The sequence below is a fragment of the Ochlerotatus camptorhynchus genome, unplaced genomic scaffold (genome assembly GCF_037179485.1).
Source record: "Ochlerotatus camptorhynchus isolate MF236.1 unplaced genomic scaffold, CSIRO-AGI_Acam_v1.1 ptg000003l, whole genome shotgun sequence".
NCBI lineage: Eukaryota > Metazoa > Arthropoda > Insecta > Diptera > Culicidae > Ochlerotatus > Ochlerotatus camptorhynchus.
The window spans coordinates 696,172-710,917 of NW_027040495.1; the positions used below are offsets into that span (position 1 = coordinate 696,172).

General features: G+C 40.1%; 1 protein-coding gene across 5 annotated transcripts in view; it reads right to left on the bottom strand.

Annotated features, from left to right (window-relative positions):
* bi (bifid) overlaps window positions 1–14,746 on the bottom strand; it is a 322,721-nt gene that overhangs the window by 213,122 nt on the left and 94,853 nt on the right. For all 5 annotated transcript variants that reach the window (XM_065234497.1, XM_065234671.1, XM_065234582.1 and 2 more), the window contains exons 2-3: window positions 9,422–9,535; window positions 9,146–9,299 (exon numbers count right to left, since the gene is read on the bottom strand). In XM_065234497.1, the coding sequence (XP_065090569.1) occupies window positions 9,146–9,299; window positions 9,422–9,535 (268 nt within the window). The remainder of the gene's footprint in view (window positions 1–9,145; window positions 9,300–9,421; window positions 9,536–14,746) is intronic.

Here is a 14,746-nt window from a genome sequence, read left to right on the forward strand (position 1 = left end):
CAGATTTTATAACAGAAAACGATGCTCAATCGGGAGAGCAAGCTAAAGTGACTGATGAATGATCAAATAAAAGCATCTTTGCTGAGGCCAGAAAACACATCACTACCGTTGAGGAATAGCAAACATTTCAAGTAGCAGTCAAAAGACACACTTTTGTTCGTGTCCCCATCGACCGTGCGACACTCGTCGTCATAAAAGCGTTGGATGATGACGCCACACCATCAGCCAGTCAGTCAGTCAGTCTGTCTGTCAGTCTGGACGCGATGTGCGGTGGCGGCTTTATGGAAAGGTGCATCCACAGTATGTCTATTTCTTTGCCGAGTTGGATATGGATTAAATGGAAGTTTGCTCTGGCTGAGGTATGGATGTCACTAATAGGAATATGACGTCGATATGATCTGTAAATGGATACGATGAAGGTAGGAAACATGAGGGAATAGTCCGTGAATGACGATAAGAATTGTAGGCTAACATGTGAAAAAGGTCTATTTGAAAAATGTTAACAATGAATAAAAAAAAAGTCAATTTCTTACGAATCACAATACACCCACACAGAAATGGATTTATAATTTTAATCGTAGAATGATGACATATTTTCTGTAAAATTGTGCACTGTTCATGTGGGTAAAAAGGACGCTTTAAGAACTCAGAACGTTAACAGGGACCCTTAGCTCCGTCGGTAAAGGCACAGCTATTAAATTTCTAGGCATAGAGGATGATTGTACTTGCCACACAATTATCCTTATTTAAAAATTATACTGGATTAGAAACCTCTCACCTAACAACTGTGGAAATGCTCACAGAATACTATGGTGAGGGCTGGCGTAAAGTCCTAGTAGGCACGTAACAATCCATAAAATAAGTATAACTCATTTGACTCTACGGTCCTCTAATCATTACAATCGTCGTGTATGAACCAAGGTGTATTAAGGTATTATTCTAGGTTTAATAAGTTGATTTTTCCATCACATAAGCTTAAATTGATCGGCGCAGCCATTGCTGAACTGCCACGTCCAGATACCCGCAGGGAAGTGGGCAATAATCGAAAATTTACATTCTTCGATTCGTGACACGTTCTCGTCAACACATAGTATACTTTTTGCTTCTTTTTTTCAAAGAAATTTTTGGCGAAATAAATAAATCTAAATCTAAATCAAGGGACAAAACCTCAGAATATCAGTTCTCTAAACCATATATTTATGGTGATAAGCTACAGCCGGTATTCTCGGATTAAATCCCGATCACGAATGTTGGACTGCTTTGATGTTGACGTTGAATCGATAAGATCCTAAACAAACATTTGATCTCCAATCACACTTCAGTTTGGTGCTGGCGCCACCATAATAGAGTCGGAGTTTGTAAAAATCAATAATACATTCAATCTAATTTTTCTATGTGACTCAGAATAGTTTGGAGAGCAAAAACAACCTTAGTGATACCATTCCATGAGCTGCATATTGTCAAGAGGATCTCTTGAGCTTCCGGACTCAAGTAAATTTTAAGATATTGTTCAAGACATCATTGAGCCTGTAGATCATCAAAATCATGACTTCAGAATAGTTTGGAGAGCATTAAACACCTTATTGATACCATTCGATGCATGTTGCCCATAGGCTTTCTTGAGCTTCACAATCTCATGAAGATTTTAAAGACTCCAGAATAGTTTGGAGAACAATAAATATCTAATTGATGCCATTCTATGATGTGCATGTTGCCAAGAGGCTCTGTTCAGCTTCATGATCTCGTACAGATTTTCAGGACTTCATTGAGCGTCTAGAACGTCAAGATCTTAACTCCAGAATAGTTTGGAAAATATTAAATATCTTATTGAGGCTCTCAAAGCTTCACGTTCTTAAAAGGGTTACTTCAAGATTTTGACTTCAGAATAGTATGGAGATCATAAAATATCTTATTGATAACATTGTATGATGTACATGTTGCTCAAAGGCTCTCTTGAGCTTCACTAACTCATACATATGTTCAGGACTTTGTTCAAAACATTATTGAGCTTGTAGAACTTCAAAATCATAATTCCAGAATAGTTTGGAATGCATTAAATATCTTATTGATATTATTCCGTGATGTGCATGTTATCAAGTAGTCTGTTGAACTTCACGGACACAAAGATTTTCAGGACCATATGCCTCTGTACCAAAACGTCAAATCCTATAGACAAGAGAACGTCAAAATGAAAGACATGTTGGACTTAGGCTTGCCATGATATTGATTAATTCATGCAGCTTTTTACACTTGCCACGATATAAGTTAATTATCCTTCGTTTTGACATTAGGCGCTTAAACGCTGTCCAGACTGGAGAGTTATAACATGTTATAACGGTTGTCAACTAATTGCAACACAAAAACCACCATCAAGATAGCGCTATAACATGTTATAACTCTGTAGTCTGAACGTACTATTACAGATTTTTATAGCAGTATTGTAGGAGGCTCTTAGATGAAATGAAACCATTTTTTCAAATTTCAGATAATGTTCATCGAGTCATCAATGTGCAGGAATTAAAATTTGAAATGATTAATTCAATAGAAGTTATTTAATACTCGGGCATGGTGGATTTTGTGATCGTGCGGTGAGCGGTGTCACCCGTCGTTCAGAAGTATTGTGAGTGCCATGAAGTGAGGGTTCTATTCCCGCTCCAGACGGTGGAACTTATCGCAACCCTGAAAATTTCTCTACTAGTCTTCTGGGTGATTTGTGTTGTCCATCGTCTAGTGTTAAGTTTTAAGCCTGTGTAATATCTGGTTGAACGGTGTCAATTGTTTTTATAAGTTAATATTCTTTTCAATTTCAGATATGTATTCGTCAATGATAAGATGGAAATAAATACAGTGAACTGTTTGGGATCAAAATGCACCCTGCTGACTTAAAAATGATACATTTTATGGAGTTGACTTGAAAAAGCATGATGGTTCATCAGCGAGATAATCATCCGTAATGACTGTGCTGAGATTTGTGGTTTAAATTAGGAATTCGTTTTTTTTGTATGGCTGAATTAGAGGTTCAATACTTCGACGAAATCATCCGGTGTAATTATTTTAACAACAATAATGAGGTGAGAGCCACTTCATCCCCTTGAGACCCTATTCCAAACATGGGTCAAAAGATCACTTACAACGCTCATTTTATAGAGCGCTTCATAGAGTAATGTTTAGAATAGATTTTTGAATTATTTTCTTTAGAAAATTCCATGGAAAAAAAACCCTGTTCCTGGGGGGGGCGGAAACCGTTCTCTACCATACATACATCTGTTTCCAATATGCAATCCTCTTGGTTGTTTTTCCTTGATTTGTTTTCCGTACTAAGTAAGTACCAATGCTATCGACGTCTGGGAGACACCTCCCACCCACACCTGGACCATGGTCCTTATTACAGATGTCGGTGAAGTGACAAATTATTACTCTTGGTGAAGTGATTTCCATTTGATTTACACGGCAATCACTTTACCGTGAGTGACAACTGGTCACTTCACTTCGTTTTCACCATGAAGTTACACCCGTAGTAAGGACCCATCCACCCCTCAAGGTGTGATCAGAGATTTTATGCCTCAGAGAATCCAGACGGTGCCAACTGTATCTCACATATTCATTACATAGGGGAAATGTCTCTAATGTTGGCCTATGGATCTAAGATTGGGCCCATCACTAAACATCTGCTACTTTTCAATTTGATCTAGATGAACGCGTCATTGGGACGAAACAAATGGATATTTTTGGTCGCCATTTAAAAATTCCAACTAGAGGTATTTAGGCCGACATTACATCCATTTCCCCTATTTCAGAAAAAAAAGTGCAGTTTAATGGATGAATGTCTATTTTTTTTTGTGAAATCAATGTTCACTAAGATGTTGCGATAATGTGCTATAACGATCAACGTCTAATGTCTTTTTTTCCTTGATTTTGTTTTCCGTGCTGGGCACCAATGCTACCGACCCATCACAACTCATTAACCGGGGAACAATGGTTTTACTTCGAAGACGTGATCAGAGATGTTAAGCCTCAGAACATCCCGGCGGCACCGACTGGGATTGAACCCAGGCTTGCTGGGGTGAGAGGTAATCATGCTTACCACTACATCGGCGCCGCTGAAACGTCTAATGTAAAAAAGGGGATGATTCAGTTTTTATTGTAGACTGTCGTGAAAAGCTGGATATAGGGGTTTAGACAGCTGTATAATACCCCTGCTAAAACCAGTGTTACAATATCTCAACCGTTCACGACGATATTGACAAAACTGCTTTCGTCACTATCACGAAATGTAAATAATCTTCAAAGGATGACATGTCATTTGTCAGTGACAATGCAGTCAGTGACGGACATGTTCATGTGTTGTTTTTAGCTAAATTTCTAACAAAATTAATTGTTTTATGTAAAATAAATGCATAGAACCGGCAAAGTAAACATGCATCTACGTCTTTAACTGAATTTATAACAAAAATGTGAAAGAAAACGCAAAACATTACACTTTTTTCTCACTAACAAAAAATTTATGAGATTTTGATGAAAGTTTAGCTGAGAGTCAATTCGTCCAACGACAATATCAAAACGAATTTTGTCAGAATCGCGTGAAATCTAGCAGTGACAATGACAGCACTGCCTAAAATCACATGAGAATTCAAAACTAAGTTCAGGTAGCTTTCAGGGTCTGACATGGGTCAAAACTCATCATCCGACACCTAAAATGACATGAGCATTAAAAAAACAAGTTCAATGGTACACACTTCGAAAACTTCATGTAATTTTAAGTCTCCTAAGACAGACATATGGAAGCGACTCAAATGACATACAATTACGTTCGTCAGTGATTTTACATAACGTAAAATGTAGCACAATTTTAGTTTTAATCTTACAAGATTGTTGACATGTAATTTTATAGTGAGACGCATTTTTTAGCATTAGACGGAATATTCCGTCTAATGGCTATGGGAAAAGGGATTCATATTACAGATTTAACCAAACGCGCAATTTGGTGTGGATCGAATTCTGACACAACAAGTGTAAAGATCCAATGAACTAAATTTGAACAATAACTTTAAACGACGATGATTCGCGGATTAAAACACATTCAGGCAAATCGACACTAGATGCTAGATGCTACGTAAAGTAAATTTCGTTTACCAGATGCTGATGTCGGTTTAACTGAATAAGTTTTAATCCGTGCAAAAACGATGTTCATTCTCATTGTTTACATATGAGCGGATCGAATCTTTTCCGTTGACATTTATTTACATTTGTAAATAAATTACATTTACATTTTTTTTTTGTTACAAAATTTTGAAAACATATCGGTTTGGGATCTCAAAAATATTTTTATTTTCATATTCAGAATGTTAAGAATTGTGCATGGACATATATCTTGCACATTTTCCTAAGTCCTAAATGTATGAAATTTATTCTGTGTGCACTTTACCATGTTTCAAAGCCAGAATTTTAGAAAATTTTAGTTACAAAAATCATGGAATTATGAGATCTGGACGCTATGTTATTTCATTACGATCATTGCTTTTTCAAAATCAGTAAGCTTTAAAGGCTCCTACAATCGAGGTCCCAATTGTTGTTATGAAATGAATGTAATCAAATTTGTTTAACCATCAAAATAATAGTACGCCTCAATGTCATATCATTGGTCACAGAAAAAACAAGTTGGCTTGACGAAATTAAAAAAATGCAACTGGCCCCCCCAAGGCCCCTTCCAGATAAATTTTCTAGCTATGGCAATGCCAATAAATGGATGAAGTGTAACCCATTTCAAAGAAAGACGGCTTAACTCATTCAATTGATAAATACGTTTACCCATGTATGAGAAATACCAATAAATGAGTAATAGTTATTTACTAAAATGTAACAGATACTTATTAAACGGGTAAATGATTACAGATTTAATGAGTTAAACCACTTGTCTTTGAAATGGATGAACTTTCACCCAATCATGGGTATTTTCAGTTAAACACTCACTCACCCATGTTCTGTGGAGCTCCAGAGGCGCATAGGGTTGGAGTGTAGAGCAGTATTGTCGAGCAGTTTTGGGACAACCTGCCACCAGCGATTTTAAGAAAATGAAGCAATAAACTCCAAGTTTTTCAAGCTGAGCATAATATTATTCCACGAAAAAGTTCGACCGGTAGGAAACGTCATTTTTAATTGAATGATGTAACTCATTGACATCACCTAGATAATTTATCGTCATTTTTATAACAATTAAATTGCCGACCCCGCTACGATTTGGCACACTTACCGTTTGGGTCTTATCCGATAATGAAGATGATGATGCAGATCAATTGAAAACAAATATTGCGTTATTCCTGGATCCCATTTAAAACTAACATTCCCCACAGTTTAAAAAACTCAATCCCGAACGACACTTCTATATATTTCCTTATACGATGATGCTACAACATCAATATTTACACTGCTTAATGTGTCTACCGCCTGATCTCGCAGGCGACGACCGAAGCCAAACAGCATTCATCACACACTTGATTGAAGATTGCCACCTCGCCTCCCGCACAAATTCGCACACTCAACATTGTTTTAATGTTTGATGCGATGCTTAATGTAATGAACGGCGAAGAAAAAGAAGCACTTTGAAGAAAAAAAACTGTATTCCAAGTGGATTAACCAATGTAATGCAATGAAGATAGATCTCTCCGCAGGTAGCTAATCCTGGATTCCTTTGTGTGGTTTTGCAGATCTAAATAGAATCTCTGTGCTTTTTTCAAAGCCGGTCTACCGTTTACCGACAGACTGAACCCGAACCCATCGTAGATCAAAGCGAAAAGCAAGAGAATGATCCCAATCCAAGTGAGCCGAGTGGATTCATTGAGTTGTATCGCTAGCAACGACTGATGTCCCCTAACAGTGGACCTACTGCAATTTAGGAAGGCAAAGGTTTACGAAAACTTGTTTCTTATACCTACTGGATGAGGATATCGAAGGAATATTCAATAACCCCTAGATAAGTTTATTCCAGTTTTGGAAGTCGAGTACCACCCAACAATAGGCTCAATGTCCAAATAATATTCCTAATTTTCTAAAATTCTTCATTGTACCTTTGCCTCTTTTCTTCGGATCCTTTTCATGTCAGAAAAATTCGTAACTCTGGCTTTGTCATGTGTAGTGGGCTAGAAAAAAGAGAAACCGCCGAAAGTTCAATCCCGTGGAAGCGGTGGGAAGGGAGGAAAAGCTAGGGTAACCTCTACCAGGAGATAAAAGATATCCCTTTCCTTCGGCTACTGCTCCTGCTGGCGAAGGCTCCTTACAGAATACTCTAGGTGCCCTCTTCAGGGCGCGCACCAAAGCAGAGGAGATCTTGAATGTCTTTTTGTGTGTGTTTCGGTCTCTCTCTATCCATTCAAGGCAGTTGTTCAAGCCGAAGAAGATCATTATCCGGCAAATTTTCGGGACTAGAGAAACGTTTAAGCGATACCCACAAATGTCACTTGTCCGGGGGTTTCCTTTTCAGGACCTCCGTTCATTGTCGTCAGTGAAGCGTTGCTTCTGCTGTTGGCTGGATGCGGGTTTTACAAGCAGTTAATGGGTTGTTGTAAGGGAGTAATTTGGGAACAAGCGATTATCAAGATTTCACCACCAGTGTCGAGCAGTGGCAGCCGGATTGCTTGTCGTTTTGTTCATTCAATTTATTGATAGATGGAATTATGTTCCTTTTTGTGGGAGAGTGCGCGTTGCGCAACTGTTGTTATTCTAGAACAAAGCAAGCTGGTGATGGCTGGAAAAAGCATACCAATCATAGCAAGCCAACTGTTTGATATAAGACATCCGCAGTAGCCGAATAAATCATGTCTTTATGACAGTTCTTTTGAATGATCTTAGACTTTCACTTCCGAGCCGCGGCCGGATTTCATAGGAAATCAACAAAGCGGTATGCTTACTTTCAATCAAGCAAATGCCGAAAATGCGATGGTTGTAAACAGTAGCGATGGCATACAAAAACAATTCCTGCCTGATTTGAATTTGGACAAATACTATCAGCAAACGAAACAGGCTCTTATCAACATCCATTATGTTGGACGCTTGTTTTAATTACGTTCGCGGCAAATTTTACTTTGTCGATCCGACGAAGTCTCGTTAATGGACCACCAAGATTCGCTTCTCCCAGCTTCCCCTTCCAACCACCCGACTCTGCTGAGCATGTTGACAGTAAACACAATTAAGCGCAATTCAAGTGAGCCGGTCGGTAGCTTTTGTCACCACATTAAACCAAATAGATTTGTTTGTACGCCGGTTTATATCAATTCCCGGACGGTGGGGAGATGGAGCCTTTCGGCAGCTTCAACAGATTGTCACCCAAATGTCAGCTAGTGGTGTGACAAGCCTAGCTTCTCTCTTTTCACACATTGTGGGAGAAGAGTTTCCAGTATTCTTTCTAAATTGGAAGAAGTGCTCTGATCTGCGACTGTTGAAGAGATCTAGCATCCCTGGTGTCTATTCTCCCGATTATCGGTTGGGATTTGAAAAGTACAAACCTTCCGATCACCGTGCCGCTACGGTTGAATTAACATTGTGTGAGCACTTTCAAAGTGTCATCAGTGTCAACAATCGTGTGCTGAAAGCTCTCAACGAAGGCGGCATGAGCGCGAGATGGGGTTGGAGAGCACGAGGATCAAAGGAGCCGCAGCCGTTTTAAAACCGGCGCGGCTGCTATCTCCTCGGTAGTTGGCCTGTTTTCGACGCATGCACCTCGTTCTGTCGCCGATCTATGCGAGCTACCGCTTTACCCGAAACCGTCTACTCTGATGCAGTGACGATGTGTCGTCGTAACGATGACGGGCCGTTAATATGTCGTCGTTCCAAGCTCTTTGGCTATTATTTAATGATGACAAATATTAATATTGGCTGTATTTAATCTGCTGTTTTTTTTTTCTCTCTCTCTGTTGATGCTCTTCGACTAAGTCAATTGCTCACTTAATCGGTAGATCGGCCTGCACTGATCATGGGTGCGGACAATTTAATGGTGTTTGCTTGTATATTGATCGATCAGAGATGCCTGAGAAATTTATTGGCATTCCACAGAAGCTCGTCAGCTAATCGCCAACAAAGTGCTAATATTTAATCTGGAGCTCAAGGATTTGTGTCATACGATTAATCTTGGGGAAAAATTCGAGCTACTTACAAATCCATGCTTATCACTAATGTTGTTTGTCAATTTCAGCTTGTGAAATGACACCACTTTCTGCATCCACTGTTCACCCGTCGATGGCGAATCCGGATGAATGTACATCCGTTTCGGCATCTCCGGATCCGCCTTGCCGGCGATCATCCATCGACTGGAAAAAGAAGACCCAATGTGTTTTTAGTACCGTCAATCAGAACATTTTCGTGCGTTCCAGGAGGCAAATTGAACCACCTATCGACGCCACGAAATGTATTCGAGTGTTGTAAAACTCACCTGTTGTGAAACTTGTACCGGTAGTCGTCCGCTGCCACGATATCCAGTAACAGAATGTACTTGGCTTTTGCATCTAGTCCCGACACGCGAAATTTCATCTGCGGAAACATTTGTCTGTAATGAAAACACGAGGGGAAATAATGTAAAATTAATATGATTGTTGCATGTTCAATGAATTTAACTAGATACAGAAACACTCAGAAATCACTCATGCGTCATAATCAATAATTTGTACTACGACTGCTGTGCTGTTATCATTTAACAATCAGCACACAGTAGCGTAACGGTTACACTTCACGGTGTGACATGTGTTAGCGGCAATACATCTTAAAACATACGATTCTGGCAAGGTCAACGGGTCAACTGCGATAACCGAAACATAACCCGTCAAGGATGCAAGCACGAAAGTCCATAGCTATTATATTTCGCACCGCATTATGAATAACAAAAATATTCTTTATAGATCAAGCCGAATTACAGCTGGGTGGGCTAAATGTCCTATCAGTGAGTGGAGCTATTCAGCCAATCACTGGAGCTTCGGGGATCAATGTTGAGTGAAACTGATTATCAAGCAGCACTATTAAAAATGATTTACGGCCACTCTATTCACGCTCCATGGTGGTAAATAAAATCTTGTTAATGATAAAAATAATGAGAGGTAGAGAGCACATAACTTCGAACCACATGCCTTTGAAAAAGTGAAACCATTTCATCAAGCTTGCTCTGATACAGCTGATATAAATGAACATCGAAATGTCTAACTTGACGATAAACAATTGAACTCAAACTAGATGCATTGTACTGAAAGAAGAAAACAGATTTATTGTCTGCAAAAGTTGCTGCCAATCAAACGAATCCAGAATGATTTTCTTGTAACTGAAACTCCGGGACAAATAGGTAAATTGTTTGATTGTATGAAGTGGGCTGAAAATTACTTGTGATCTTCGATGCAAGTAGTAGGGGCAGATTTTGTAATACGCGCCACCACAATATTTCACTTAATAGTCACTTTGATGAACTTTTGATTCAACAGGTAGTATTTTGGGGTTAAATGTAATTGTAATCTAAAACTTTACAATTTCTGATCACAAAAATAAACTAAAATAAAAGTTAATTTGCCTTTTGATGTAAGATTTGTCAAAAGGTTGTAAGAGTTTTCATTTTTTTAAGATCATTCCTAAAATTTGATATATGAATCAACTTGCTACATTACCAGCTTCATGATCTTTGTGAAAACACAATGTTTTTATATCACAAATAGCGTTTTAAATGTACAAAGTTCTAAATTGAGGGTGTTCAGAGTGGACAAACATCATTTATTCAAAAAGGAATATGTTTGTAAAATCTCAAACCTATGTTAATCATCGATAGAATTTCCATTTGCCGTAATTAGGGCCTCATCATGCTTTCGGAATGCTCGACAGGTTCTGATAATATAGTCCGGGTCCATATCTCTCCAGGCGCGAGTCAATGTTTGTCTGGGGCTTGATGTACTGGAGTGGCGTTCGGCGCTGGCTTTGGCCTTCATGACGCGTCACACTGAACAATCCAAGGGGTTAAGATATGGGCTGGATGGCAGCCACATATCCGTCGGCCAGATCGGCAGATATTCCTTCAACCAATTCTGAGTGCGGTTCAAGGTGTGGCATGGTGCCCCGTCTTGTTGAAATACCAAATTCGGCTCCGGTCTATATTGCTCAGTAATCCATGGAAGAACATACTTACTAAGAATTCCGATATAGGGTAGAGAACTACTTCGGCCTAATCGCCCATTTTGGGCCTATCGAGCAGAAAACCTCAAATAAATCCATGATTTCAGAGTTAACAAGTAAATTATGCGTTTGGTACGATACTTTAGTTAATAAGCTACCGAACAAAGTCAATGAGAACGCGTGATATGAAGGTTTGCACCGATAATTCCCAGAAACAAAAGAAGCGCTCTGACCGAATCAATTTTTATCTTCATCCGATAGGCCGAAGTGAATTCATTGGCGTTTCAATGGCGTTTTAATGCGTTAGGCCGAGTTTAGAATCCGTACGCCGAGTTTGGCGTCAAGAAGCAGTGTTAGACTTTTGACAATATCTCAACGATTGGTTGCTCTTTATCAAATTTTACGGTACGTACGGAAAGGTAAATAAATTTGGAAGCCATCAGTATTAATAACATTCCGTTTGGTGCTAGCCTGAGCTAGATTAAGAAAGGCTAAGTGCGGGTTGTGCTTAATAGGCCGGAAATGGGGAAGTTAACCCTACACCTCCGTATTCACTTTATCCCCTTCAGTGAATATGCAAACATTATCACGAATACGGTAAATGTATACTTCCCGCAATAATATCGTACGGATATCGCATAAATGTATGCAACCTACGTAACTTCTAGCAAAAATGAAAATACCTGTGAATGTCTTTACATGGCCGTGGGGATACAAAGAGAATATATATATATTACTTAGGACCTAATGCAATGTTTAGCTTGAATTGTTGAAAAATCAAGCTGAACATTGCATTAGGTCCTAAGTAACATGGATCGATTCTCTTTTTCGACTTTCTCTTTCGTTAATAACTCGCATGGATTAACAATTCTCAGTGCATTTGCAGTTGCTTTTGTCACTGTATTAGACAAATTGAGGTAAATTGTTTCTCTTAGCAATTTAAAGAAGAACTCGATGAAGAGAATCGATCATCGAAGTTAGGACCTTATGAATGTACACTGTCGAACTAACCAATTTAATCCGACTAAAATGTGAGTTCCGCTTACTCTTTATGATTTCCATCCTGGATTAAGATTATGAAGTCTTCGCCGTTTGGCCTTAGCTGGATGGCGACGTGGAATCCTATTAAATGCTCCGGAGCTATGTTATGAACCATGGGTAGATATAGCAATCGACCATACTCCTCGAAGGGCAGTAGCTGGTCGTTGTAGTTGACAGTTAAGGCCCAAACTCCATTGTGGGCGGAAGTGGAACGGAAACGGCAAGTTTAACAGTTGTCACAAATCTCGCGCAACACGAGAAAAGGGCCTATCATTGTTGATCGATTTTTTCATCGATTTTCTCTTTCGCGACTAACACGACTGCAAATGAATTTCCCATTGAGTTTATTGTTTCAGGCGCAAGCTAACATCATCTTCTGTCGAACTATGTTGCGAGCTTACCAAGAAATTCGTTTATGTTGCCATGGTAAACCAAATAGAAAGTTGATGTAGAGAATCGATCAACGATGATAGGCCATTATACAATGTTACGCGAGAAATGACATGAAGATGGAGAAACTACGTTCCAAACTGTAACAGAGCAACGGTGGACAAGCTAGAGGGTAAGTGATTTATATTATTTTCATAGCGAAGCCCTAGAAAAATAATCATTATTAAAGTTTTCATTGTCCGGTGTCTGGCTGTGATTTTTTTTTAATAAAATAATATTAAATAATGATTGATATTATTTTATCATTGAAACAAATAAGAAAACTCCGATATTAATAAAAAAAACCATGCGTCCTTATCATATTTAATTTCTTTGATAGATTACTTTTTACACATTTTGCAGTAAAAACCGTTCTTGAAAAATGTGTAAAAAATACACATCTATTGACGTTTGATGGGTTTACACATAAATGTGTAAACGTAGGAAGCTTCCCATTCAACACACATGGGCCGGGATCAGCGGCTTTACTTCCCTTCCGAAGGAAGACGTGACCAGAGATTTTTATGCCTCAGAAAAAATCCCACCGACCTCGGCTGGGATTGAACCCAGATCCATTGGGGTGAAAAAGCAGTCACGCTTACCACTAAACCATCGGCGCCGGTATTTTGTTCAAATAGCAAGCGATATTGAGAGCGTACACACTACGAAAAAGTCATGACCGACACATGCAGTGAGTGAGTTAATGAGTTAATGTATCGTTCTATTTTGAAGAGACTGTGAATTACACAGGCGTTTGGCAGCGAAAGAAGATGCATGGTTTTGACTAGTGTATCACACGACCTAGCAATCAACCACTAGTGAGGCACCCTTAAAACTGATGTTTGAGCAACGTTTCAAGAGCAGACAACCTCATGTGCCTGTGTTTGTTGATGATGATGATCGTGTATTCTTAAAGATAATGAAGAATAACCACAAATTGGAAGCAGATTTTCATCTAGAAAAATATGAGGTCTTAAGGAAAGAGGATCTCATACAATCGTCTCTTCGTCAACATCATGAAAAAAGTTCCACCGGAACGTAATACATTTGAGGAAGGTTCCAGACAGAGGAGATCAAGTTGCTGATTAAGGAGACGATCTGCAGCAGCCGGTGGACAAGACAACGCGAAGTGCTTGAAGAAGGGGTCGGCGCCGGTGGTGTAGTGGTAAGTGGGATTACCTCTCACCCCAGCAGGCCTGGGTTCAATCCCAGTCGGGGCCGCCAGGATGTTCTGAGGCATAACATCTCTGATCACGCCTTACTTCGGAAGGGAAGTAAAGCCGTTGGTCCCCGGTTCATGAGTTGATGGGTCGATAGGTAGCGTCCAGGTGTGGGAGCATGGGGCATGAAGTAGTTCGCTTCCTCGTGGTGTGCCCTGGAAACGCTAATTATCGAACCCAACGGAGAGATATTGCGGCTAAACGAACTACCGCAGAGTAGGGACGCTGGAACCCCATCCAGCTCGTCCCAGGAGGTTGAGAAGCCCTGCACAAACCCTCGTTGTGCAAAGGCAGGAGTGACGCCTTGTTCTTAGAGTGCTTAGCACACGCAACTGGTAAGCGGTCACATCTGTCCTAAGCTACCCTGATGGAGAGTTGACTGGCTATCACGTCTGCTCTAGAACCCAGGCGAACAACGAACAGCGAACAACAAGAGGAGGTTGAGAAGCCCTGCACAAACCCTCGTTGTGCAAAGGCAGAAGTGACGCCGGGTTCTTAGAGTGCTTAGCACACGCAGCTGGTAAGCGGTCACATCTGTCCTAAGCTGCCCTGTTGGACAGTTGGCTGGCTATCACGTCTGCACTAGAACTCGGGCGAACAACGAACAGCGATCAACAAGAGGAAGGCCCTGCACAGCTGCTCACTGTGCAGTAGCGAGTGTCACGTCGGACACAACACCTATTGATGCGCCATAGCGCAACCGGCCCCCTCCCATGACGTAATGCTTTCGGGCGGTTCCGGGGAGGGCAAGGGCCTAGAGCACAGGGTAAGGTTAAGTGGGTCGGGAGAGCTATTTCTCCCATCCCCACACCCTGAGTTATCTTCTCAGAAGTCTGGGAGCAGTATCCCCCCTGTATAAAAAAAAAAAAAAAAAGTTTGGGAGCTGCCTCCCTGGCGTCGAGAGCATTGAGCACGGGAAACAA